This window comes from Catharus ustulatus, chromosome 3, assembly GCF_009819885.2.
Source record: "Catharus ustulatus isolate bCatUst1 chromosome 3, bCatUst1.pri.v2, whole genome shotgun sequence".
NCBI classification, from domain to species: domain Eukaryota; kingdom Metazoa; phylum Chordata; class Aves; order Passeriformes; family Turdidae; genus Catharus; species Catharus ustulatus.
Genome location: NC_046223.1, coordinates 89,085,501 through 89,109,892, shown reverse-complemented (window position 1 = coordinate 89,109,892; position 24,392 = coordinate 89,085,501). Strand labels below are relative to the sequence as shown.

The 24,392-nt window shown below is 36.5% G+C and overlaps 1 protein-coding gene across 10 annotated transcripts in view; it reads left to right on the top strand.

Moving 5' to 3' along the window:
• Positions 1–24,392, top strand: part of ADGRB3 (adhesion G protein-coupled receptor B3) — a 513,515-nt gene that overhangs the window by 214,146 nt on the left and 274,977 nt on the right. For all 10 annotated transcript variants that reach the window (XR_004417317.2, XR_004417316.2, XM_033054203.2 and 7 more), the window contains 3 exons: positions 4,142–4,336; positions 10,756–10,824; positions 15,096–15,204. Coding sequence is in view for 8 of the 10 variants with exons in the window: in XM_033054203.2 (XP_032910094.1) it covers positions 4,142–4,336; positions 10,756–10,824; positions 15,096–15,204 (373 nt within the window). In the remaining 2 variants the exon portion in view is untranslated. The remainder of the gene's footprint in view (positions 1–4,141; positions 4,337–10,755; positions 10,825–15,095; positions 15,205–24,392) is intronic.

The window sequence follows — 24,392 nt, the reverse complement described above, 5'->3', positions numbered from 1 at the left end:
TCTTAGAAAAAATTCTCTTAATTAACTCTAATTTTCACCCATTTTCTTAGCTAAAAACATTGCATCATTCTGTTATGCTGTGCTGTTTCTAAGGATATACTGCTAATCTAACTCGAGGCAGTGTGAGTCTGGAGAGGTAGCTAAGGATTGGAGAAATAACCTTCCATGTTGGAGCTTGAGGATGAAAAGAAAGGTGCTCTTGGAACTATGTATAAGTGGTGTGTATGAGGGAGAAAGAATCCTTGGGCTGGGAAATTGAGTTTTCTGGGTATGTAATTTAACAAAAAAAAACCAGAGTTCCATACTGAGCTGTAATTTTTAAGAGCCAGCAAATTGTGAGATACTTTGAACCACCTGCATCACACCCCTGGCTACTTTTGAAGCAGGTGTAGTAACTCAGTCCCTTGACATTGTGGGCACTTGCTAGACCTTTATCACTGTGTCCAAAAAGTAACCAAAATGTCTTCCTGAAAGCAGTAAAGGCCATACTACAGTTCTCACTTCTGCTATTAGAGATCTGCAAAAGAACCAGACCTTTACTTACTTGAAAGTGTAAAAACTGGTCATAAGTAGGATTATTTCAATTTATTATTTGCATTCCAAAAGCAGCTGAAGCCAAGATTTCTGCCTTGTATGTCCCAAAACCATCACAGCTGCCATCCTTAAAATGTGAATTTAGTCTTACAGGAGGATGGCAAAACAAATGGGAGGCAAACAAAAATAGCTTGCTGAATACTTCAATGGCTTTCCCACCAGTGTTTACACAGGCATAGCAGCACAGCAGAGTTTTTATGAGAACTGATCAATTGCTGTTATTACTGATATTAAAATAACATCTTTTTTTCTCTCTTAAACCCTGCCTTCAAGTTGTGTGATGCCTTTACCATAGTACATTCCAAGGCACACATTAGTTTGGGGACTTCAGCTATATGAACGGTCTTTTTGGTTGTATGTCTTTTGGGCTTGACTAATGGTACACTCAGTATTGTTAATCATCAGAATATGAAAATATGTTCTGGTGTAAGAAACAGGTGGATGAGTTACAGCAAAAGTTCTACTCTTTAGTGTTACTGTGCTGGCTGATGCTCTTTTCACTTGCTACTGAGACACAATCTGTGAGCAGATGAGACAAATGGCAACATTTCACAAGAACATTTTCTCAGCAAAACTGCACAAATCAAGTTCGTGTTTGCTTTTACTTGTTCCCATGAAAGTAGTTCATAATGTTATGTGTGCAGTGTCAGATTCCTGAATTTACTGAAATTCCTTTCCTTCCATTCTCGCACCTTTTTCTTCACTATTATTTTCCTACACAATTATATTCAAAATCTCCTTCCAAAAAGAGTAGAAGCGGCATGAAATTACAGTAATTTCACAATTATAAGCTGCACCATTTTGACTAAAATTTTGGTCCAAATCCAGAAGTGCAGCTTATAATCAGGTGCAGCTTATATATGGACAAAGAACGAAAAGTTGCTGTTTTAGTTTGGAGGACAGGTGTCTGCTGAGAAAGGCAGGAGCTTCTCTTTGAAATGGAGAATGTAAACCCCCTCCCTCCAAATTATTATAATTTTGAAACCAAAGGGCTTTCAGGCAAAAATACGGGAATTAGGAATAACAGTTCTTTTCTAGGGAAATTAAAATAGAAATACAGTACTACAAAGAAACTCCAAACCCTGACAAAGTCAGAGTACAACCTGACACCCTGTCAGGCAGGGTGTTGGTAGCAGTCCCATTAAATGGTGACTGCATCCTCCTGCAGTGACAGATGTGATTCAGTTGGAGCAGTGCTCCTGCAGAAGGTGCAGTTTCCCTCTAAAGGTCCAGTGGTGATGCGGAGAAATCCGGTTTTCCTCTGGAGTCCAGTGGAGAAAGGGGCTACCTTAGTGTCCCAAAACCTCTGTTTTATCTCGGTAAGAAATGTTGGGCTCTTCCCCCTGGCTGGAGCAACTTCCAATGGGATGAAGTAATTTTATCAGTCACACAGTGGGACTCAATGGCCATTAGCAGAAAATGACTCGCTGGAGGAAGGATGGGGTGTGTGAAAAGATAAAGAACAATGCCCCTCCTGGTTTCAATGGATGGCCATTAGCAGAATATCTCCCGTGGAGATAAGGATCGCTGCCCCCGCCCTCAACAGATGGTGATAGAATAGATACCTTTTATCACACTCCGTATTGTAATGTGCGTCTTATAATCAGGTGCAACTTATGTATGGACAAAGAACAAAAAGTTGCTGACACCCAGAAGTGCGGCTTATACTCAGTGCGGCTTATAATTGTGAAATTAGCTAGCTTCTTGCCTGATTATGAATTTCAGTATTCTGAAGACTAAGGGAGTTATTTCTGCTGAAATATTTGCCTACAAAATGCAACCAACCAAACAAACCGATTAGTGGTCCTCATTTTCACTGATTTTTTTTTCAATATAGTAATAATATTATTATGCTTGTGCCTCTGTACTCATGGTATAGAATAGATTCACTTCCTGTCCATGATGCAGCAGGTCAGTATTCTCCCAAGTCTTAGGTATTTCTAGGTTTTTGTCAGGGCACTTATGGTTCACAAAAATCCCCAGCTACTCTTAGAGATGATTTAAGGTCATGGAGGAAGCCTGAAGCAGCCACTTTGCCCAGGACTATCTATGTTACATATATCTCATTTTTCCTGACAACTATTTGAGAATGTAGCCAAAATATGAACCAACAGCATGAAAAAAACCCACGCTCCTTAGAATTAGTATGTCAGACGATGATTGCATTTTTAAAGTTGCTTTCATGGGACTTATTTTGAACCCTTTTAAACAATTTATTATATAGTGTATCCTTATATATTATTTGTTATAACGAAGGCCTGCATATTGACACAAAGTGTCTGGGGAGACCTGGAAGTGGCATAAAGTATCTTTATGCTCTTCTTTCCACATCACCATCCTATTATCACAGGGTCATCAAGGCTGGAAGAGACGTTCAATATCATCTAGTAAAACTGTATATTACATTAGTAATTTTTCCTATATATGTCAGTAATAAGACAAGTTAAAAAGCAATTGAAGGCGTATTTTTAAAGACCATGACAACATATCTGTTGTCAGTTGCATAGTATTTTTCAGCCCTCCTGCTTAGAGTGAAGTCTGTCTTAGGTAATTCTCTTCCATCAAAAAACCTTAAAATTCAGGCTATTTTATGATTCTATGATATTTTAGTTTCCACATCATTAGAACTTGCACTTCTATACATAATTATTATGTATATTTAAAAAGAGGTTGTTTAACTCATGTGCTCTTTCTTTTAGCTTTGTCTGGCCTTGTCCTATGTTTGTGATACTCTATTCACATATATATTCTATACTCTTCCTGAGATGCTGAGTCAGCTTTGAGAATTAACCAGATCCACAAGTTCAGGTTCTTATCAGGAGGGTACTTCTAGCATATTTGTTTTGGATCACTAGCCCTGAACACATCTGCTGGGAGAACTACTGCTACAGTATGCTCTTTTGGCAGATAGAAGCTATCCTGGCACACAGGAGCTATTCATAATTTAATTTGCATTTCATGGAAAAACCAAACAGGATTGTTCCAAGTTAACTCCTTTTTGCTCATGGTGCGGAAAAGAACACCATAACCAGCTTTCAACTAAAGCACCTCTCTTGCACTTACTAGCCAAGCTGGACTGGCAGAGGTGAAAGGTCTACACTCCTATAGTAAATTAGATTATAACAAATACTGCCTTAGCATTTATTCCTTTCAGAGGTCTTAGTTGTTAAATGAGGGGCAGCTGTGATTGTGCAGATGTTCCTCTGAGGAAGGGCAGTTCCTTGTTGCATCATGACAACAAATTAAAGCTGCAGTCCAACCCATGGAGTTCCAAGAAGAAAATGTGTGAAACACAAGAAATTCAGAAGCTTTCAGTCTAAAATAGATGATGCTCTGATAAGACTTATATTTCTATCACCATAGATTACTAATTTTGTCTTATCTTCTTATCTTTAACAGGACTTTTTCTTTTTTCTTCTTCTTCTTTTTTTTTTTTTTTTTTTTTTTTAACTAGTGTTAACACTTAATATTTTGACTGGTTTTAGAATTTATCATACATTCTTCTCAGTAAAGTAGGTCTGATAATAGATTGGTTTTTTTGGTACAGATTAAAGAGCATCTTGCCAAAGGTCAGAGGATGCTGGCTGGTGATGGCATGTCCCAAGTAACCAAGACACTATTGGATTTAACGCAAAGGAAAAATTTTTATGCTGGAGACCTTCTAATTTCTGTGGAAATTCTCAGAAATGTTACAGACACATTTAAAAGAGCGAGTTATATCCCTGCGTCTGATGGGGTCCAGGTAAGTGGAACACCGTAAAGGTAATGTTTCAATGGATGGAGTTTATGTCTGTATATTGCAGTATACTGCATGGCAAGTGTCTTGCCTACTGAGGAAAGAAAGTCTTCTGCATGATAGACATAAGCATTCTTCACATAAAACTGAGATCCAAGTGTAAAATAGGAAGAAGACTTAACTACATTCAGTAACACGAATATCCAAACCAATGCAGCAAGTGAAAAATGTAAAATACTTTCTTTGTAGCATTTCAGTATCTTTGTCTTTCAAGGTTTGGTCTAATTGATAGGAGGTGTTAGTATTTTTTGGCACTAAGCATTTTGGTAGTGTTCTTCGTTCCAGTTCATCTCAGTTCAAAACTAGTTGATTTCAGTTCAAAACCTATCCACAATGTTATGTAATTCTGGCATTGCTTCCTCATTTCAGATAAATAAAGCTCATTAAAAGTGCATAGGAGTGATGGATAGTGCATTTCATATCCATTCTCTATTTCACATGTTACATTAACTCTTCTTGTGCAAGAGGACAAATAAAATGCTGTCAGAGCTAAAACGTCTATAATTATTTATACATAGTGGGCTGCACAACTCTTTGCATACTGTTGATTGAAATAAATATTATTAAGGATATTGGTTTCCTCTTATATCTGAAAATTTTAGACACTTTTCAAAGATTGTAGATTACTGAAAAAGAATACTAAGAAGGCAGATGTGTATAATATTTATGAAAAAGAGTGCTTAATGATCATTCATAAATTACTAATGAAGTTATTAATGCAGGTCATGTATATGTATTCGTGTAAAGGTAAGCATAAATTTTAAATACACTTTTGAATACATGCTTGCGAATGAAGGGAGGTATCTTGGAAAAGACATTTTTTCACAGTTAAGATTTCAAGACTTGCTATTATATTTTCACTTTGCTAGTTTTTCTATGCACAAAGAACAATTAACTTCCACAGTAAAATCAACATTTCTTGTGTTGGCCTATAGCCAGCTGAAAATGTTTTTTTCAAAACAATGGTTTTCAAAAAGTATATTTGCTGAACAAACATTCTCTTTTTTAATTGAATGAGAGTCAGTATCTAGTCATTAATAGTTTTACTATTAAGTATGATGTTATTCACTGAAATTTTTTCATGCAATCAACAATCAGCCTAGTGTGACTTCTTCATGGTTCCCAGACACTAGTCTTTGTTAGAATCAGTGCTTGATACAAGTGATTTTGATGAGCCTAGCAGATCAAGTCATTTGCAGCTTACATACTTTAGAGAGAATTTGATTATTTTAACACTGATGATAGTGACAAAAGTTTTGCTTAATTGTAAAATTCTAATAGTATTCTGGCAGAATTTAACAATGTTATTAAATATTGTTTTAAGAATTTTAATTAATAATTTAGAAATTAAGAAATTAAAAAATATAAAAATTCATAGCAAAGAAAAATAACTATATTTCTGTATTTGCATGCCTAAATACAGAGTTTTTCAGTCCAAGTTAAAAAAGACATTCAAACTCCAAGTCAGGGAAAAAAAAAAATTAAAATTAAAAAAAAAATAAAAAGAACAAACATCAATTTACGGTAAAATTAAAAAAAACCAAAGCAACAAACAAACAAACAAACAAACAAACAAAAAAAAAGACTGCACAGTATTCAGCAAAACAAGTAAAATCAGAATAAAGCATGTGTTTGACTCAGGGGATATAGTAAACACGGTTCCTCTTACTGACTTCTGATAATATAAAGTGAAATCCCAGCTCAGCAACAAAAGTTTAAAATTTGATGGTAATTTCTAAGAAATCTGGATTTTTCCATATGTAAACATATGTCATATTTTACCATACTCTGTAGTACTGCATTTTTTTTTTATTTTCATTAGGACATACTTTCATACTTCTAGCTCATCATCAAAGTGACAAAATGGTAAAAACTAAAATTGCATGGAAATGCTTCTTTATGTAGAAGCTTTGTGTGGTGTTCTAATAACAGTCTATTTTTTTAACTAGATAAAGAGTAGAATTTCTTAGTTGATGGATGTTGGTTTTAAAGGAATTATGAGAAAAGCATGAGTGAGGTTTAAAATCCCTGAAAGCCATAATTTATCATTTTGTGTAATAGCAGAAGAGTAATTTATGATGAATTATGGACAACAGTATTTTTTAAGATCCACACAAAAAGAACATTTGAATTATGACTGGGAAAGAAAAAGTATGTATGTCTGAATATATTTGTTTTTTATACATTCCATCCATCTAGATAGTCCTTCAAATGCCTACAATATCTGGTTTACATCCAGTATTAATATTCATAAATAGTGCAAAAATTGTGATTCAGAGACGTCGTAACAAAATGAATGAACAGAAAAGTGCGATCAAATTTGAAATTTTCCAGCTAATTATCCAAAATGAAGGTGCTTCTGCCTAATGTGCTGCATTGAAAATGCCACTTGTTTAGGCATACAATACCAAGAGCGAAATAACATTTTTAAGGGGTGCATATTTAGTTGCCAAGTTATTTATTACATGACTCCTTTTACTTTTGCATCTTTTAACCATTTTTTGCAACAATAGCTATGTATACTTGCACATACAATGTCAGGAACAAAAATAACAATTTATGATGAAGTTAAACAAGAAGGTTTCCTGCATCAGTGACTGAAAATATCAGTAGAGTCGCAGAAATTATTGCAAGACAAGAGTCATTCAGTTCTTCTGCAAACAAGTTTTTTCATTTAATATGTGAATTCTTTAAAATATCCTCTGTAGGTACTGGAGCTTTGAGACAGACACTGCACTTATGTGAGAATGATCCTACCAGGAAGAAAATACAGATTTTAAATAACCAAAATGAAAGCAACATTTTGGAATATTATCCAGAACTGGTCTAAAAGTGTTTGAACTTCCTTCTGAGGACAGGATGGCAGGAAAGTAATATTTCAAGACAGAATGGTAAAGCGAGTTGTACAATCCCCTGATGCAGCAACCAACAGAAAAGAAGGTTTCTCCCCAAAGAAGTTAAAAAAATATAATCCCTTTTATATTAGCCACAAGGACCATTGCTATGAGTCAGGATTTAACAGGATTGTCCAATCCTTTTTCACTCCGCTTTCCCCCTCCCACATTCACTATGCTGAAGTCCAAAAGTGGAGGTGACTTAAGGCTATCCATTAATTCTTCCTAGGGAGGAATTATTCTCTAGCTGTATAAAAGGATTTATGACAGCTTTATGCCTGCAGAGAGGGTCAAAGAATTTGGACTGGATCAGAGAACTGCAGCCATTGTATTACAGAAGAAAAAAATTGAAAGGAAGGAAATTTAATTAGGAAAACGTAGTTGTCCATTCCCAGCTGTAACTGGCGTGATCATCAAAAAAGCCTGGGCAAAAATAAAGGACTTCAACATTTGGTTCTGGCTGTCCCAACATTTTCTATAGTGACCAGTTCAATAATATGTAAGCCTGGCTATGAAATAAAGAAGCTTGATTCTACAGAGAGGTCCAGTGTTTACTGCAGTAATACCCTCAGATCACATCCATAATCCTTCTAAAATTTAGCCTTCACACCTGTCAATCATTTTACTAAAGGGCAATGCTGTTTCTTTCATGATTAATGCAATAAACAAGAGAGTACTCAAAGTAGGCTAAAGACTTTTTAACCCTTCTTCCCCTGTCACATTTTTGAAGTACATCTCATATCTATTAATTATTGAAGCAGCAAATCCATTTGTTCATCTTTGTTTAATCACAAAACACTGGTATTGCTTTGAAAAATCACTTTGACTGAAAAACCTGCACATATCTCACCCTCCAGTGCTACCATAGATATGACACCAACCAGGGTTAGAAACAGAGAAAAAAATATCTCAAGAAGAAATATATTATGATTATTAAGTTCATATACTTAATTTATACTTTATTGGCAAGTGCAAAAATATATATTAGGTAATTTATTACTCATCTTTTGTTTGTCTAGCATTATTTATAAATTTTTCCACATATATTTCTGTCAATTACTGGTATTTTTTATGCCTTTTGTAACTAAAATAAATATAAAATTTAATTAGTACATAACATTATTAACAAACCCATGTAATATATCATCTACAAGAAACATTTTAAACTCCTGACTGCTCTTCATGTAATCTAGGCGACTTTCAGATGGATCTTATTACACAAACATGGATACTTTTGCAACTAAGGCTTAGACTGCAAGGGAATCCATGTATTCAATGTAATGCAAAACTACCTTAAAAAAACTCTCAAGTATGATAAATTATCCCACATTGAGTTCCACGGTACTGCAGCTAGACTGCTACCAATGCCCTAACAAATTAAAGTTAAAACTTCCATCCACTGCATTTCTACCATATCGTACTGCAAGAGTTGAGAACTACCATGTTTAGAAAAGTGTTTTCCTTCAGGCAAAATCTTCATAAGGCCAACTCTGCCTAGTAGAAATCTTCACCAAAATTACAATACCCTACAGTAAATGTGATTATAGTGCCATGAAACTGTCATGCTTTGATCAATATAGTTTATTTTACTTGGGGGACCAGTGAAGATTTAGATTTTTCATTGCTGAAGTTGCATTTACATAATTGTGATTATCCAACTGGGTTAAACTAGCCAATCCTTTGTAACAAATAGCAAATGTAACTCCTTCCTTGCCTTTGGCTTTATTTTGCTATGGAATGTCTGAAAGGGATTAAATGTATTCCAGGTATATAAGCAGCATGTAACTATATCTACTCTTCTTAATTTTAACTTGACTGGAAATTCTTTAGTGTTGCTGCAAATTGGACCAAACCATCAAAAAAAATTTTTCTTTTATGTCCTATTATTAATTCCCATCTTGTCCAAATGCTTACTTCACAGGAGCTTGCTGAGCCATTTTGTTTCTTTTCATGAAGTTTGTTGTGTTACTAAAACTTGTGGGTATTTTGCTAGTGACTTCAGTGAGAGAAGAGTTGTAGCCTCATTAATGAACAGGATTATTTTGTCCAAATTCAGCAAAATGTCAGTCACCTTCAGAGTAAATTTGGTTAAGTTAAAGGAATTTTTATACATGTGAATTTTATAGTTAGCATAGTTAACTTCCTAATGGTTAAGCAAAAATAGATCCCCTTGCTTGTCCAGTGCTTAGTGTTAGGACCAGGTTACTCTGGTAAAATGTTGTTATGTAAAAAAAACAGTTTTCACAAGTTTTCTTCAATTTTGCATCCTAAAATGTTTTATATAGTAGTGAAACACCTAAAATGTCTGTGATATCTCAATTTTGAAGTTAATGTCTTTTCAAGCATACCCACCATAGACTAATGTTAGAAGTTTTTCCTTTCTAATTTTAGTCATTGTGTAGTTGAATCCTTTGTACTTTTGTTAATAGTGAGTTAAAGTTGCTTTTTATTTAAACCTTATTTTAATCTTGTTTATACCCCAAAATGGCTAAAAAGTAAACGTAGGTGAGATAATGACTAGTAATCTGAGTTCCAGCAGGGTCACATGTATGGTGATCCAGTTAAACATTTTTAGAAATTGAGGAACTTAATTGCATTCTTCAACTAAAGTTACTGGAAACTACATGTATCTTTTATGAAGGAACAGATAAATTATAATTGGCAGACTGTAACAAAATTGACATTTTGCACAAAATGTGATACAGAGATGAGAACAGACTGCACAAATTCTTAACTTTTAAGGATGAAGAAGTTGGGAATACAAATTGCTAGAGCGAGCAGACAGAATTAGAAAGGAAATTTCTCCACAAACATATGGAGAAAAGTGATTTTTTAAATGTATGGTTTGTATCTAACTGTCCTGCATTTTTTCCCCTTATACTTAAATGGATAGGAGAATCAGAGAAAGAAATTAACAGCTTAAGGTCAAAGAAACAGAAACTCATATTCCTTTTATGTTGAAATTCCTAAAAGGGTAGAGGCAAGTGTGAATATAAAAGTAAAAAGCATCTGATTTGAAACAGTATTGGCTGGTGAAATGTCATTGAATGCCCTATGTATGGTTATTAAGGATCATTTTCTCACTCTGAATAGAAACTAAAGACTCGAGACTGGTGCTTTCTCAAATGTACTTTGGTTTTTTGCAAAATCTATGGTGGTCTAGTTTCTGGAATGAGAGCAATTTGCAAATAGAACACCATCACACTTAGAGGTTTAGCAAGTTTTAAACGGTTCATGTTTCATACAAAGTGGTACTACAGAATCTGATTATATACACAAAAATTAAAAATTTACCATAAAATATGTGCCCTCTTATCAGTCTAATGTGTTATTTTGCTACGCCATCTCTTCCACTTACCGAAAATAGACTGCAGAACTGTATCTGTAATAGAAAAAGAAAAGATTAAGGATGTGGTAGCTCATATCTTTAAAATAATTTTACTTAGTTTCTTTATTTAATTGATTTTTCAGAACTTCTTTCAAATCATAAGTAATCTCTTAGACGAAGAAAACAAAGAGAAATGGGAAGATGCGCAACAGGTAAGATTTGACAGAATTCAATATATGGTTTCAGAAATCAGATTAAAGATGCACCCTGCTGTAGTTGAAAGGAAATCCTAACTGAGAGAACATTTGGGGGGAAAAAATCCTTTTCAAAAAGGAGCAATTTCAGGATCCACTAGCTAATTCCTTATATTGAAATTAAATTTAGAATATAAGTTACTTCTCTTGATAGAAACCGATTTTTATTGACATTCCATAGGATTATTCACTATGTCTTTGCTTTGAACATTGTAATGAAATATGTACAAAAGCTCTGAAAAATGCTGCTAAGGACTAGCCGCAATTCTGCTTTTGCTAAACACAAAACATCAGACCTCACCCAAAGGCTTCATGTAGACTTTTCATATAAGGTTGCATTTAGAAGACAGGTGTGATCCTCAGGACTGAAAAATTTCTGGACTATGATACGATGATAATATTTATAAATAGGAAAGTCTATACATGTATGATAAACGACTTTAAAATTCAAATTAAAATAAACCTTTGTTTGTTTTTTTTTTTTTTTTTGTTTTTTTTTTGTGCTTAGATAGGAGAATGCTTATACATGCTTATACCAAGAGGTTACTCGACAATATTAAGATTTTTGTTATTGAACATGACCATAATACTATCAAATTTATTCAGGTACAAATAACACTGACAATGGGGATGAACATAATTATGTAAAGAGGAAAATTATGAGGATGCTCAAAGGCAGGGAAACATTCCTTTATGAAGAATGATAAAACAAAACAAGATATTTCAATACGGAAAAGAGTCAAGTGCACTTACTTGTAATAGAAGCTTTTAAATCAAGACTGGTTTGGAGAATGTGCTGCAGGAATGCTTAATCTACTCACTTGTACTTGTAAAATACCTAAGGGACATCAAATAGTGGCAGATTCAGAATGAGTACCGGAGATACTTATGCTGTAGAAGGCTACCTTGCAGAACTTCTTGCTACTTAAAGGACAGAAGTTGAGAAAGTAAATAGGCAAATTTGTGAAAGAAAAGCCGTAGTTTTGCTTGAGGCAGTGTTTTGACAAAAAAACTTCTAAAGCCTGGGCAAGACTTTCCAAGCAAGTATCACTATATTCCTGTCCCTTTATACTCTTCCTTAGACATCAGCTTTTTGCCACTGTCTAAGGCAAAAAAACAGCTTATGTAGATCTTTCCTCTACTCTTGGGCAGCCATTGTGACTTTGTTCTACATACACTTGAAATTTGTTCACTTTTTGTGACATTATTAATAAATCACAAGGTGCTTAAAGATCTTTGAAGCTATTTATGCTCAGTTCTGTAAGTTCATGTTTATGATATCACTAAGAAAGGGAAGATCAAGACTTTATGCTACTAATTCAAGCCTTGCAGTAGGCATGACACTGCAGCTGACCCAATACAATTCATCTGGGAATCATATTTTTTATTTAGCTGTTTTTCTGTTCGTCTCTGTAAGAGCCAGACACAAAAAGAGACAAAGTGTGTAATTTTTTTTAGTGGTGATTGATGGAAGCAACAAAATCACATATTTGTGGCTGTTTCAATAAACAGGACCAAGATAAGGAAACCAATATTAAGCAATTATTTTAGTCCCACTAATAATCAGACATGATACCACTCCTGTGTTATCGACCTGGTCTTCTACTTCCATCTTGCCTGCTTACCCATGCCATGTCAGCCATCTGACCTAAGAGGAAATTCTGAGAACGTGAACACGAAGAGGCAACAGTAAATCTCCAGTGCCCTCTTTTCATTGCTGCTCGTAGAAAGAGCAGTGTTGAAAAACAGAGAGAGAACAAGTTATTTCTACTTTTCCATAGCTTCTTCTCTCTGCCTGGTAAATTATCATCTTACAGACCTAGGTACAACAGAAACCGAAAGAACCAAGATGAGGTGAGCACAGGCCTAATGGGGACATAGGTTCTTGGTTGCAAAGCTAGGGGATTCACTAAATCTTAGACTACCGAGATATGTCCCCATGCCACTGGTCTTATTACTCTTGTGCAGTTACATAAGCACGCTCAAAGAAACTTTGGAAGCAAGTAGCTCTTCATAACAGCTTGGATGAGTGAGCAGGCACTAGTGAATAAAGGTGATCCTGTTTCTGGTTCAACCACACCACTTAATTTTCTGTAATAGAACATTGCAAACCTAGGTGCAGTTTACCCAACCTTTTTGCTGGTCTGCATAGTTTTCTTAAACTCCACAGCTACTGTTAGCATAGATCTCAGCCTGTTTTCTAGCTGCTTTGCTGGAAAGAAAATCTTACTGTCAGCAAATTGCTGACTTTCAATCAAGTATACTGCTGCGATGCCTCAGCACATCTGTTTTTCTAGCAGAAATGCCAAAAGTTGATAACCATTAATTACAGGTTATATAGCATTCAGATAAGCCGCACTCACTGTAATACTTGCCTTTTTTTAAGAGCTGATGTAAAGCACTGCACTCAGGAAGCCATTTCAATCCACAATGTGTAAGTTTATACTGGAGTTTTCAAACATGGGAGCTATTCTGCATATTCTTCATCAAGAACGGCTAGCATCCTATTGATTAACCAGTACTTCAGATACATAGAAACGCAGAGTACCTGCTCAACTGAGTGCTCAACAGTTTATTACTATATAATTTTATAAGAACAAAGGTTTAAAATATCTCACTGAAATTTTTCCTCAGTACGTAATCTGTGAGTGCATGTACTTTGAATGAGATGGATGCAAAAATCACACTTACTACCTCAGTAATTCATCATTAGGAAAATGGACATTAGGTCTCTGTCACCTGAAGTAGCATTTGCAACCTGTAGGGTCATAATTGTCACAACAACTTCTTCCAAACAGTAATACTGCCATGCCTATTATAAAAAGATCCATGTAGAAAACAAAGCACCTGGTGAAATTCTCTATCCTGAACCAAGCAATCATGAATCTAGATAGATAGAGGAAGATGGAGTGCAGCATGTTGGAATTTGTAGTCTATGTAAGCTTTTTTTAGACTCTACAGTCCCAGTAGTAGAAAGAATGGATTGAATAGAGCTTAAAAGTGAAATTTTGACATTTCAGTGATACGAACAAAAAAGCACCATGAACAGGTCATCCATTATTTTTATATTGCAAGATACTCTGTTACTGAAAATTTTCTTGTTCATAACAGGAAATAAAAACCAAGTGATTTTTTTTTTTACGTGTATGATATGAACAGAACTTTTAGTCTTATTGACAACTGTTTTGATCTCTAATGCTGTTTTATTGATGAATCATTATTTTTAAATAATAAAGAAGACGTTTTTCTTAGTAGCTTACAGCTTTGCAAATGAATGCTATTTCTTGGAAATGTGTTTTTATCATTTTTAAATTGACAGGCTGCATTAGCAATGTCAAGGCTACTGCAATTCATCTTAGTTTACTCTGTCCAGTTCTGGGCTCCTCAGTACAAGATACAAAGTAATGGAATGAGCCCCAAAAAGAGCTCCATGAAGTTGTTTAGAGGACTAGAGCATTAGATATGCATGGATAGGCTGAAATAGCTGACACTGTTTTGCTTGGAAACATGACAATATTAAAAGGTCCTGAAAGGGAAAAAGAGTTAATCAGACTGAGCCAAGTCTCAATGGTGTCCATTGACAGAATAAAAAGCAAGGGGCAAAAATTAAAATACAGAAAATGCCATTCATGTATAAGAAAAACTGTTTGGTAGTAGAAGTGATTCAGTGCTAGAACACATTGCACAGACAAGCTCTGGGGTCATCTTCCTGGGAGACATTCAGAATCCAACTGAATGTGTTCCTGGGCAGTTTGCTAGAGCTGATCTTGCTTGGCACAGAGGGTTGAACTAGATGATTTGCACTGACCCCTTCTAGCCTCTGATATTCTATGATTATACTACTTCATATCAGCTATGAAAATAGTACTACCACTAAAAATTTAAGTTACTTACATGTTGATTAATGCAATAAAGGTTATCATACTGGCAAGGCCACGGTAAGATTTGCATTACTGCTTACATCAGGAGTTCTGGAGTTCCAGTTCCACAGTTCCAGTGCACAGTTGATTTCAAATAACTTTGCAGGCAGTAGTGTCTGTTTATATGAGGATTTAATAGCAAAATGGTTATTTCAAAGTAGCGGAAAGTGTTTCATATTGAAGCACAGGAAGAGCTGTTTGAGTGTTAGTTCTCAATCTGCTTTTAATGGTATTTGGATTTTATTTGAATTTGCAGCTGTAGACATTTTGATACTATAGTAAATGACATGTCTGGCTTTCCTTTGTTAGATCTATCCAGGCTCAGTGGAGTTAATGCAGGTGATTGAAGATTTTATACACATTGTTGGAATGGGAATGATGGACTTTCAGAATTCATACCTAATGACTGGAAATGTAGGTAAGAAATAGAAATTTCTTCTATCAAATTTATGACCTATTGAAAATCAGAAGTTCCGAGTATGTACTATAGAGTTGCTGCTTCTATCACAATCCAGATTGGTCTGCTCCTCCTCCTACAGATTATCTGTTGCTTGGTTATCCACTCTCTGATTTAGCACATGCAGAATGGACTATTATTACACGTCGGATTTCTTCACAATCATATCTCAAGATCTAAATGCAAGGTTTTAGAATCAAAATTTAGAAAATACTCACCAAAATACAATGAACTGTAGGTACATGTCAGAATGATTCCAGGAGACATAGTGTTTCAAATGCTAATTTATAAAACTGTGATAATTAAGATAATATTCTTATACTTAATAGCTTGGGAAGTGTTTATTTTGTTGACGTTGTCTTTTAATATCCCATTCTCCCAACTGTCTTTGCACATGCTGTGGTGTGATAATAATCAGCATACATAAACAATAATTTAAAAATACATACATTAGTTGCCAAAATAGTTAAAGCCTAAAATTTCTTATAATAGTTTTTCTGTGTGTTTCAAATTTTTATTCAGATTTATTTTTCAAACTTTGTTTTTGCTACTGGACAGTTGTCAGGTAATAGTCATATAATAATAAACATCAAATATAAAAATGCCTAACAATTCAATTACATATATTAATTGTCATAAATGAGCTGCGATATGAAAGCATTTTTTTAAAAATTGAACTAAAAAAGTTTGTTTGAAAAGCTGTTCTCTAATAATTTCATCTTTGTTTAGTACTTTTGTTATTCAATTAACTTGCTTAAGCTGCATTTTTATAGTGCCAAGAAAGTATTAGGAAGTTTTATGTAAGGAATAAATCCAAAATATGTGTTTGTCTGACAGCAAAACTTCTGGTGTCAGTACATTTTTTCAGTTTTTAAATTAGCATCTTACGGTACATACGTGTCATCCAGTTCTTCAGCAAGTCATTAGAATGAGTAAGAAAATATGGTCATTTTGAAATTACAGTAAATTCACGAATACAAGCCACATGGAGTATAAGCCGCATATCCGGTGTGTTGGCAACATTGATGTCTTTGTCAATAGATAAGCCGCACCCGGAATATTAGCCGCACTCTAGTTCGCAGCGAACTTTCACAAAGTCGTCATTTAGTAACACAATCGCGGGATCGCCGGGGCTTACTGGCTTACTGCCAACCTCGGAAACATTGTTTACAAGTGAAAAAAGACACACCCTTTATTTACAAGCCGAAAAAGACAGGAACAATAGTGTGGTCATTTTGCGAGCATTCCCAATGGATCCGCGTTGCCTTTAAACAGCCGCTCAGCCGCGCGGGCAGGCAGCTGAGCTCCGAGCGGAGCCACATCTCCGTGCTGGCACAGGAGCGGCCGTTGTAGCCCTCGCGGCCCGCGGGGGGAGCGGCTGTTGTAGCCCTCGCAGCCTGCGGGGGGAGCGGCCGTTGTAGCCCTCTCCCTGCAAGCCGAGTGGCCGTTCTACCCCTCTCCCTGCGGGGAGAGAGGCTCCCCCAGCCCTCTCCCTGCGAGCCCAGCCAGCCCTGTAGCCGCACAAGACTGAAAACACTTTAAAAAGTACAGAGAAATATCACACACTTTTATCGAACTGCCGAGGTAACTCACCCCGATAACAACCCCCGCCCCTCAGTAACGCCGCCATCCACAGGCAGGCAATAAGCTGTTCTTTGATTGGTTCATCATCGGAACAATGGGAAACCATGGATTTCAGACTGTTTTGGCTCGGGACTGGACCAGCATGATACTAGGTAAGGGCAGATATCACATTTTTGTCCATAGATTAACCGCACCGGAATATTGGCCGCATTTCCGGGTTTCCACCAAAATTTTAGTCTTCTTGCTGCGGCTTGTATTCGTGAAATTACTGTAGTTGGTGGAATAAAGCAAAGAAAATGTTCGATTGTCCCTATTGAATATTTAGCTTGCTGCTCTACAACAATAAATATTTATTATTGTTCTTCAGTTCATATTACGGAGTGACAGGACTGTAAATGCAAATCTCTGTAAGGCACAACCTTGTACTGCAGACATGTCAAAGAACTCCCCAAAAAGAACTCTGGCAGTCTTAAAATGTTTAAAACATTGCAGTAGTATTTTAGCCAGTGGTTTATTATCTTCGTGGTACTACTTTTTGCACTCTAATGCCACTTAAAGCTTCTTCCTTCTTGTCAGTCCTTCATTATGCTAGACACCACAGAAATTTATAAAGGAAAGTCTCTTTTCTGAAATGTTTGTTCCATTATATTTTTCTGACAAAATAAAAATATGAGCTTATTTAAAGAGCACAGTCCATGCTGCTTGACACATTGTAGTACATTCTAATCTGTTTGTCCTCTGAAAAATGTGGGAAAAAAAATCAAACGGGAAAATGCATTCAAATTAAGAAGGTGCATTCAAATAATCTGTGTCTCTACATATTCATGGCTTCACATGGGAAACAGCAATGACCTTCCGGTTGAATCAGAAACTGTGCTGTGCACGGGCTAGTTTAGATAACTGCAGAATCTTTACAGTCTTTCTTTTGATTATCTTCCTCTTCCCACATATAAGATATTTTTAGGCACTTAGGAGGTCTGTTCTTAACTATTAGAATCATCAAAGCAATAGAAAAAACCTGAGAAATGAATAATGAAAACTGAAAATGAATTTATAGGTTTAATCTGACTAGCTAGCTCTGTGCCTTGATATATTGGCATGAGTTTATCCTCCCTATTCTCGGTCAGACATCAAAAAAGGACAGGGTCACTGCGGTGCAAATCATTGATCAGAGTACTTGAGCTCAGGTGACATTCTGAGATGGGGACAAAAGGCTGTTTCAGCAAGGAGTAATTTCTTGTTTTCACTAACAAGAAAGGAGTGTATCTGGAATAATTCAGTTTTAGTGTAGTTGTCCTTAGGGCATTGGCATAACTGTCTGCCTGCCTATGTACTTGAGTTTTAGGGGATAATTATGTTGATCTCAACTGAAAAGAATAAACTATGCAGTTTTTGACTGGTCAGCAATAATTATTCTATACCAATAAGAGTTTATAAATGTGTGAAGACTTGTTTGTAACAATATTCTTTTAAGTCAACAAACACATTTAAAGAAGGAATCAGATAGTGTGCATAAATGAGACCCAAATTTTACCTAACTTCATCTTTAAACAGAAAAGTCCAATATTTCATAGAATAAAATCATAGAATGTCTTGGGTTAGAAGGTACATTTTCAATTCACTCTGGTTGCCCAGAGCCCTATTATGTCTGACCCTGAATGTTTCCAGGGATGGGGTGTCTTCTGCTACCTCTCCGGGAAACCTGTTTCAGTGTTTACCTACACGTATTGTAGAAAACCTTTTCCTTATATCTAGTCTAAATTTATCCTGTTCAGATTAAAACTATCCCCCCTTGTCCTATTGCAACAGCCAGTGCTAAAAAGTTTGTTCATCTTTCTTTTAGCCCCCTTTAGATAGTGACAGGCTGCAATAAGGTTTACCCCAAACCCTCTCTTCTCCAGGCTGAAGAACCCACTTGAATAGATTCATGTCCTTTCATGTCCTTTCATGTCCTTTTTGTGCTGGGGACCCTAGAGCTGAATGCAGCATGGCAGGTGAGGTCTCACCAGAGTCAAGGGGCAGGGTCACCTCCCTCATCCTTCTGGCCCTGCTGCTTTTGATTCAGCTCAGGATTTAATTGGCTGTCTGGGCTGCAAGCACACATTGCCAGATCAGGTTTAGCTTTTGATCTCCTGGTATCCCCAAGTCCTTTTTCTCAGTCCTTCTTCTGCTCTCAATCAGTTCATCCTCTCAGCCTGTGTTGATTGCACTTGGACTAGTTAAACCTCTTGAGGTTCCCATGGGCCAGTTCTCGAGCCTTTCCAGATCCCTCTGGATGACAGCCCATTGTTCAGGTGTGTCAACCACACCACTCAACTAGATGCTTTCTAGAGACTTGCTGGCAATGCATTTGATACCTTTGTCATTTATGAAGATGTTAAACAGTACTTGTCCCAGCATAAACTCCTGAGGGACACCACTTGTCGTCAGTGTCCATCAGGATACTGAGCCATGAACTGCTACCCTCTGCATGTGATCAACCAAATTATATTTTCTCAAAGAATGCCCCCATCAAATCCTTATTTCTCCAATTTAGAGAGAAGGGTGTTGTTGGCACCATGTCAAAGGTTTTCAGAAGTCCAGAGAGCATCCGTAGCTCCTCTTTTGTCCACTAATGCAGTCGCTCTACCACAGAAGACCACTCAGAGTTAGGCAGGACTTGCCCAAGGTGAAGCTGTGTTGCTGTCTTTAATCACCTCCCTGTCCTCCATTTGCCTTAGAATAGATTCTGTGAGATTTCCAGGCACAGATGTGAGGCTGTCAGGGTTCCTATTTAATCAATAATTATTTACCATAAAATATTCTCTCAGCATCTTCGCATACTTTAAAAGCTTTTTGCTGTGTTTCCATTTTCAAATCACTTTAAAGTTCAGAAAAATTATTTTAAATATGAACTATATATTAACTGCTTCTTCTTGTCAGAGAAAAAAGTCCAATTTTGTTGCAAATTTCACAGTAATGCAGTGAGTTATTGGTTTCCTTCTACTAATTTCAGTTTACAAGTTCATTGCCAATTGAATGACATTTCTAATTGAATAGTAGTTGATATAAAATTTGAGCACCTAATTGTGTTTCATAGATATGCTGATCCATTGAGAGCTTCCACAGAGGGGATTTTATTTTCTCTTTCTTTCAAGGCACAGAAACAAGTATATGTGACTTAAAATGTTACTACACAACTGCCATGCTGCAATGACTTTCCATTGCACATTCTCAATTCATGACAAATGGGAAGTGATGAAAGGTACATTAACTATACGGTAGGTTATCATAAGCCGCATTATAACATATTTGAAAATAGCTAAGGCCAAAAGGACAGTTGCCATGACCCTGTTAAACTTTTCCTTGTAATGGCTTTTAACGCAAATTTTTCATTTCTTCTGAACGAAACATCAAAGACTTGTTTCAAATCCTGATAACCCAATACTTGTACTTCATTGGGTTATTGAGGAAGCTCAATCAATTCAAATGCATTTCCATTAAAGCAAGGCCCATCTTCTATTAGCTTTCCTGTCAAGGATAGTGAACACACTATAAAAAACATAACAAATGTAAAAGCAACAATTTTCTTTGTTCATGCATGGTGGAGACAGATGGTATTTGATTTATCATTGCACTCTGTATTATATTCTGTTAAGAAATGATTAGGTGAAATAAAAGCCTCTGATAGGAGGTAGAAGCCTCCTTCCTCATCCTGCTCTTTTTCTTCTTCTTCTTCCTCTTGCTCCTCCTCCGGACCAGCTGAGCAGGTACACAAAAATGATAGTGTGAGCAAACAGAAGCTTTTGCTATCACTCAGAGTTCCTGAATTCACTGAAAACACAGACCTACCTGCAAGGATACAACATGCAGTGGGACAAAAGCTTTTCAATCATGCTACCATTCTCTGTTAACCAATAGCTTTCAATTTTGTCTGTTTTAAAAGATGAGTTCATGATTTTAGATTAATGAATAAATCTTGGCTTTTAATAGCCTTTTGAATTTTTCTTTGGGCACTAAATACCTGAGCAGATCATCTCAGTTCTTTGGCTGATTTGAGTTCTCATCACAGTGAACCATTAAGAGTTTTGAAGATATGTAATGAAAGGTGGGTGAACTACTATTAAGAAATATTAAACCCTTAACTAAGAAGAAAATTTCTAACTGAAAGATTGAAGTGCCACAGGCATAGCTGTCTAAAAATATGGCAGGAATGTGGAACTGGAAATAGGGAGCAGTATTAGGGGTCATGTATTTCTATAGCAGGTTTAAATTCTTTTGTAAGGGAAAATTTTCCTGGTCTTGTCAAATAAATTTCCTTAAGAACAGCAACCAAAAAAAAATGGTTAAAGGACATTCTGTTGTCAAAAATCAAGTTTACAGCTCTAAGATTATAATAATTAAAAACTAAATAGTCTTGAAGCGCAATATATTTTCATGTATGTTGTTTAGAACTGAAAGGAAAAAACAAATTAGTATTTTCAGCAAGTGAAAAGCCACTTTCTGTTAATGTTCATTTTATGAATATTGATGTTTCAATGATCAGTGGTTTTATAAAATGTGCAGATATCACATTACTTAAACTAGTCAAAGATGGGAAAGGTTGAAGATTTCCAGAAGGTGCAGCAAAATGAAAAGGAAAGGATATACACCGGCAGATTAAATTCAGTTTTGACAGAGCATTTAAGAGGGAGTAGATCAAGCAATTCAGAGAAAATAACAGCATTAGTGGGCAAAACTAGCAATCTAAAGAAAATATTGAATTCAAAAAACATTTCAGTAGCTATCACTCGCAATGCACTTCTCAATTGAGATTATATGGCTTAGATTCATTTTACTTACTTTAAACATCAAAAAATTTGCCAAAGTCACCCTAAGTTTCCTTTAAAATCAAGGGAGAGTACTGCTCAGTAGAGCAACTTCTATCATCTCAGACATCTAAAATAAGGGCATGGGTTGCCTTGAAGTTCTGCCACTGGCTGTAAAGGCACCCTAATGACTAGCTCTTGTTTCAACGGTTCATGTCATCTAAAGCAAAGAGGAGTGGTTTTTTGTGAGTCAGTTATACCTATGAACACTGAGACATTCAGAGCTGAATGATCAAAAAAACCAAAACAAAATAATGAAAAATAAAGAATAATAATTAAAAATCAGATTGAGAGTTGGAATGATTGGAACAGATATTTGAGAACAGATTGTTAAAAGGGACGGCATGTACACAACTGAAAAGTGAATACCAAGTGAAACTAGACTGACATCTCTGTTTAATCTTGCTTACAGGAAAAAAAGAAGATTCCTAACTCTATTGTAGCACATTTAATTCTGAACAAGCATGAGGCCAAGGTCCTACAAGGAATGAAATAGAAACAAGTAGATTTATGTTGGCATGGTAAATGCAACTAGCTATAATATTATATGAAAAAATGAAGAGGTGTAAACCATATTTCCATGCATAAATCAACTTTTAACTAACAACCTGTTATCTCTCAACTTAAAAATGGCTGCTATGACACTGGTACTCCAATGAGTAATCTGGTTTATTACAGTAATTAACATTTCATTTAAAACTTGAAACTGAGCTGCTTACATAAGTTTTATAAACATTGGCAGGAAACAAAGTCTGATTTCTGCCTTCACAGACAGTCTAGGATGCCATATGGCAGAAAATGTTTTGAAAGTGTCCATTGTCTACTTTCTCTGAAAATACTTTATTGTTACAACTTCAATCTCCCTTTCCCCGTTCATGTCCATGAAATTTTAGAAAAACACTAATTAATCCTGTAGGCATATGGAATGTATCTTAAAATTTTCCAATTCTAGCTAGAGACACTTAAAAATGTTTGTGACCAAGGGACCTTTTGGAAAATGTACCTACTGTAGCTATAAGACATGAGCAATGGTACACATGCTGAGATTTGGGGATACTAGAAAATAAGCAAGCTGGATTCCTGTCTGTTATTGTGTATTCATTCACCTGATCCCAGGGTAAGACTTCTACACCTTGTAAATTGTAAATCCTGTTTATACTTTCCAGATAGTTCTTCACATTATATGGTTTGCTTACTTATCTGAATGGCATCTGCCTTAATCTGCTTGTCTATTTTGTATTAGAATTAGCAATTTGTGTCTTCAATGCAGCACTCGAGATCCTCTGATTCATATATCACAAATGTCATACTGGCCTAAAATATACCAAGAGAATGAATTTATTTAAAATTTTGAAAGTATCATTTTTCAAATGTGTTAAAGAAAACAGAAAAAAGGCACAGCCTTGATATTAACTTGTACAAAGGTATAAAGAAAATGTCTAAAATTTTCATCCAGGAAACAAGTATTTTAATAAATTTATACACGGATACTCCAAATTCATTTGTAATTAAATTACTTCTTGTTCTGGGTCCGTGTAGTGCTAAAGCACAGTGTGGATTTTAAAGTGGGTATTTATAGTTAATAAAAGTTCAGTTGCTAATATTTCAACATTTTCTCCTAATAGAAAGAAAATTGCACCTACCAGACAAATAAAAATTCAGATCTAGTAGAGTGGCCCTCAAAAGCCATTCAGATTTCTGTCCTGTTTCCACCAAGTTATTTCAGAGTACCCCATGTTTTCACAGAGGAAAATTTCACCTTTAAGCAACTGTAGCAATTGCTCTTACTGGTTTAAGAAGGTAAACAGGAATCACTCCTTTTAGTGTGTTATACTTCATATGTAAATGCCTCTGTAATAATTAGTATACAGTAATTTCACGATTATAAGCCGCACCATTTTGACTAAAATTTTGCTCTCACCCTGGAAAAGCGGCTTACACTCAGGAGCGGCTAATATGTGAAAAATTTTCTGAAGTTTCCAACCCCAGAAGTGCAGCCGAAATACCGAGCACCTGCCAGTAAAACCAGGCATTGCGCGATTGTTACAAATTGGTTACTCTGTTGTGCGGCGGGTGGAGGTGGGCTTAGTGCCGGCAGTGCGAGGGAGGAGGGAGGCGGGGACTCCATGCTACTATCCCCATGGCCCAGGGCAAAGGCGGGGGGGTCTGTGCTGTCAGCGCGGGGTGGGGAGGGAGGCGGGGGCTCCGTGCTGCCATCCCCGCGGCCCGGGGGGGAAGCGGGGGGCTCCCAGCCCGTCCTGCTGCCGTGGGAGTGGGGAGACTCCTTCCCCTCCTGCCGCCACCACCGCGGGTATCGGTGGGCTCCGTCCCCACCTGCTGCCACGGGGCAGCACTGGGCTGGGGCAAGCAAGCCTGGTGGCAGCAGTGGCCAGCCCCAAACTGCCTCGCCGAGCTGGGCCACCTGGCCTCGTTGGCAGCTCCGAGCGGGCCAAGCCCGCACAGCCCGAGCTGAGCCAGTAAACCCCGTGATCCCGCGATTCTGTTACTACTTGGCAACTTTGTTGCACGTGGGTCCTTGTTGCGAACGACAGAGTGGCTTATAATCAGGTGCGGCTTGTGTATGGAAAAAGAACTAAATGTTGCTGACACCCGGAGATGCGGCTTATAGTCAGTGCGGCTTGTAATTGTGAAATTACTGTACATATTATGGGTGTTTTTTGTCAGGAACAAATTCTCACAAGAAAAAAATAAAGTGAA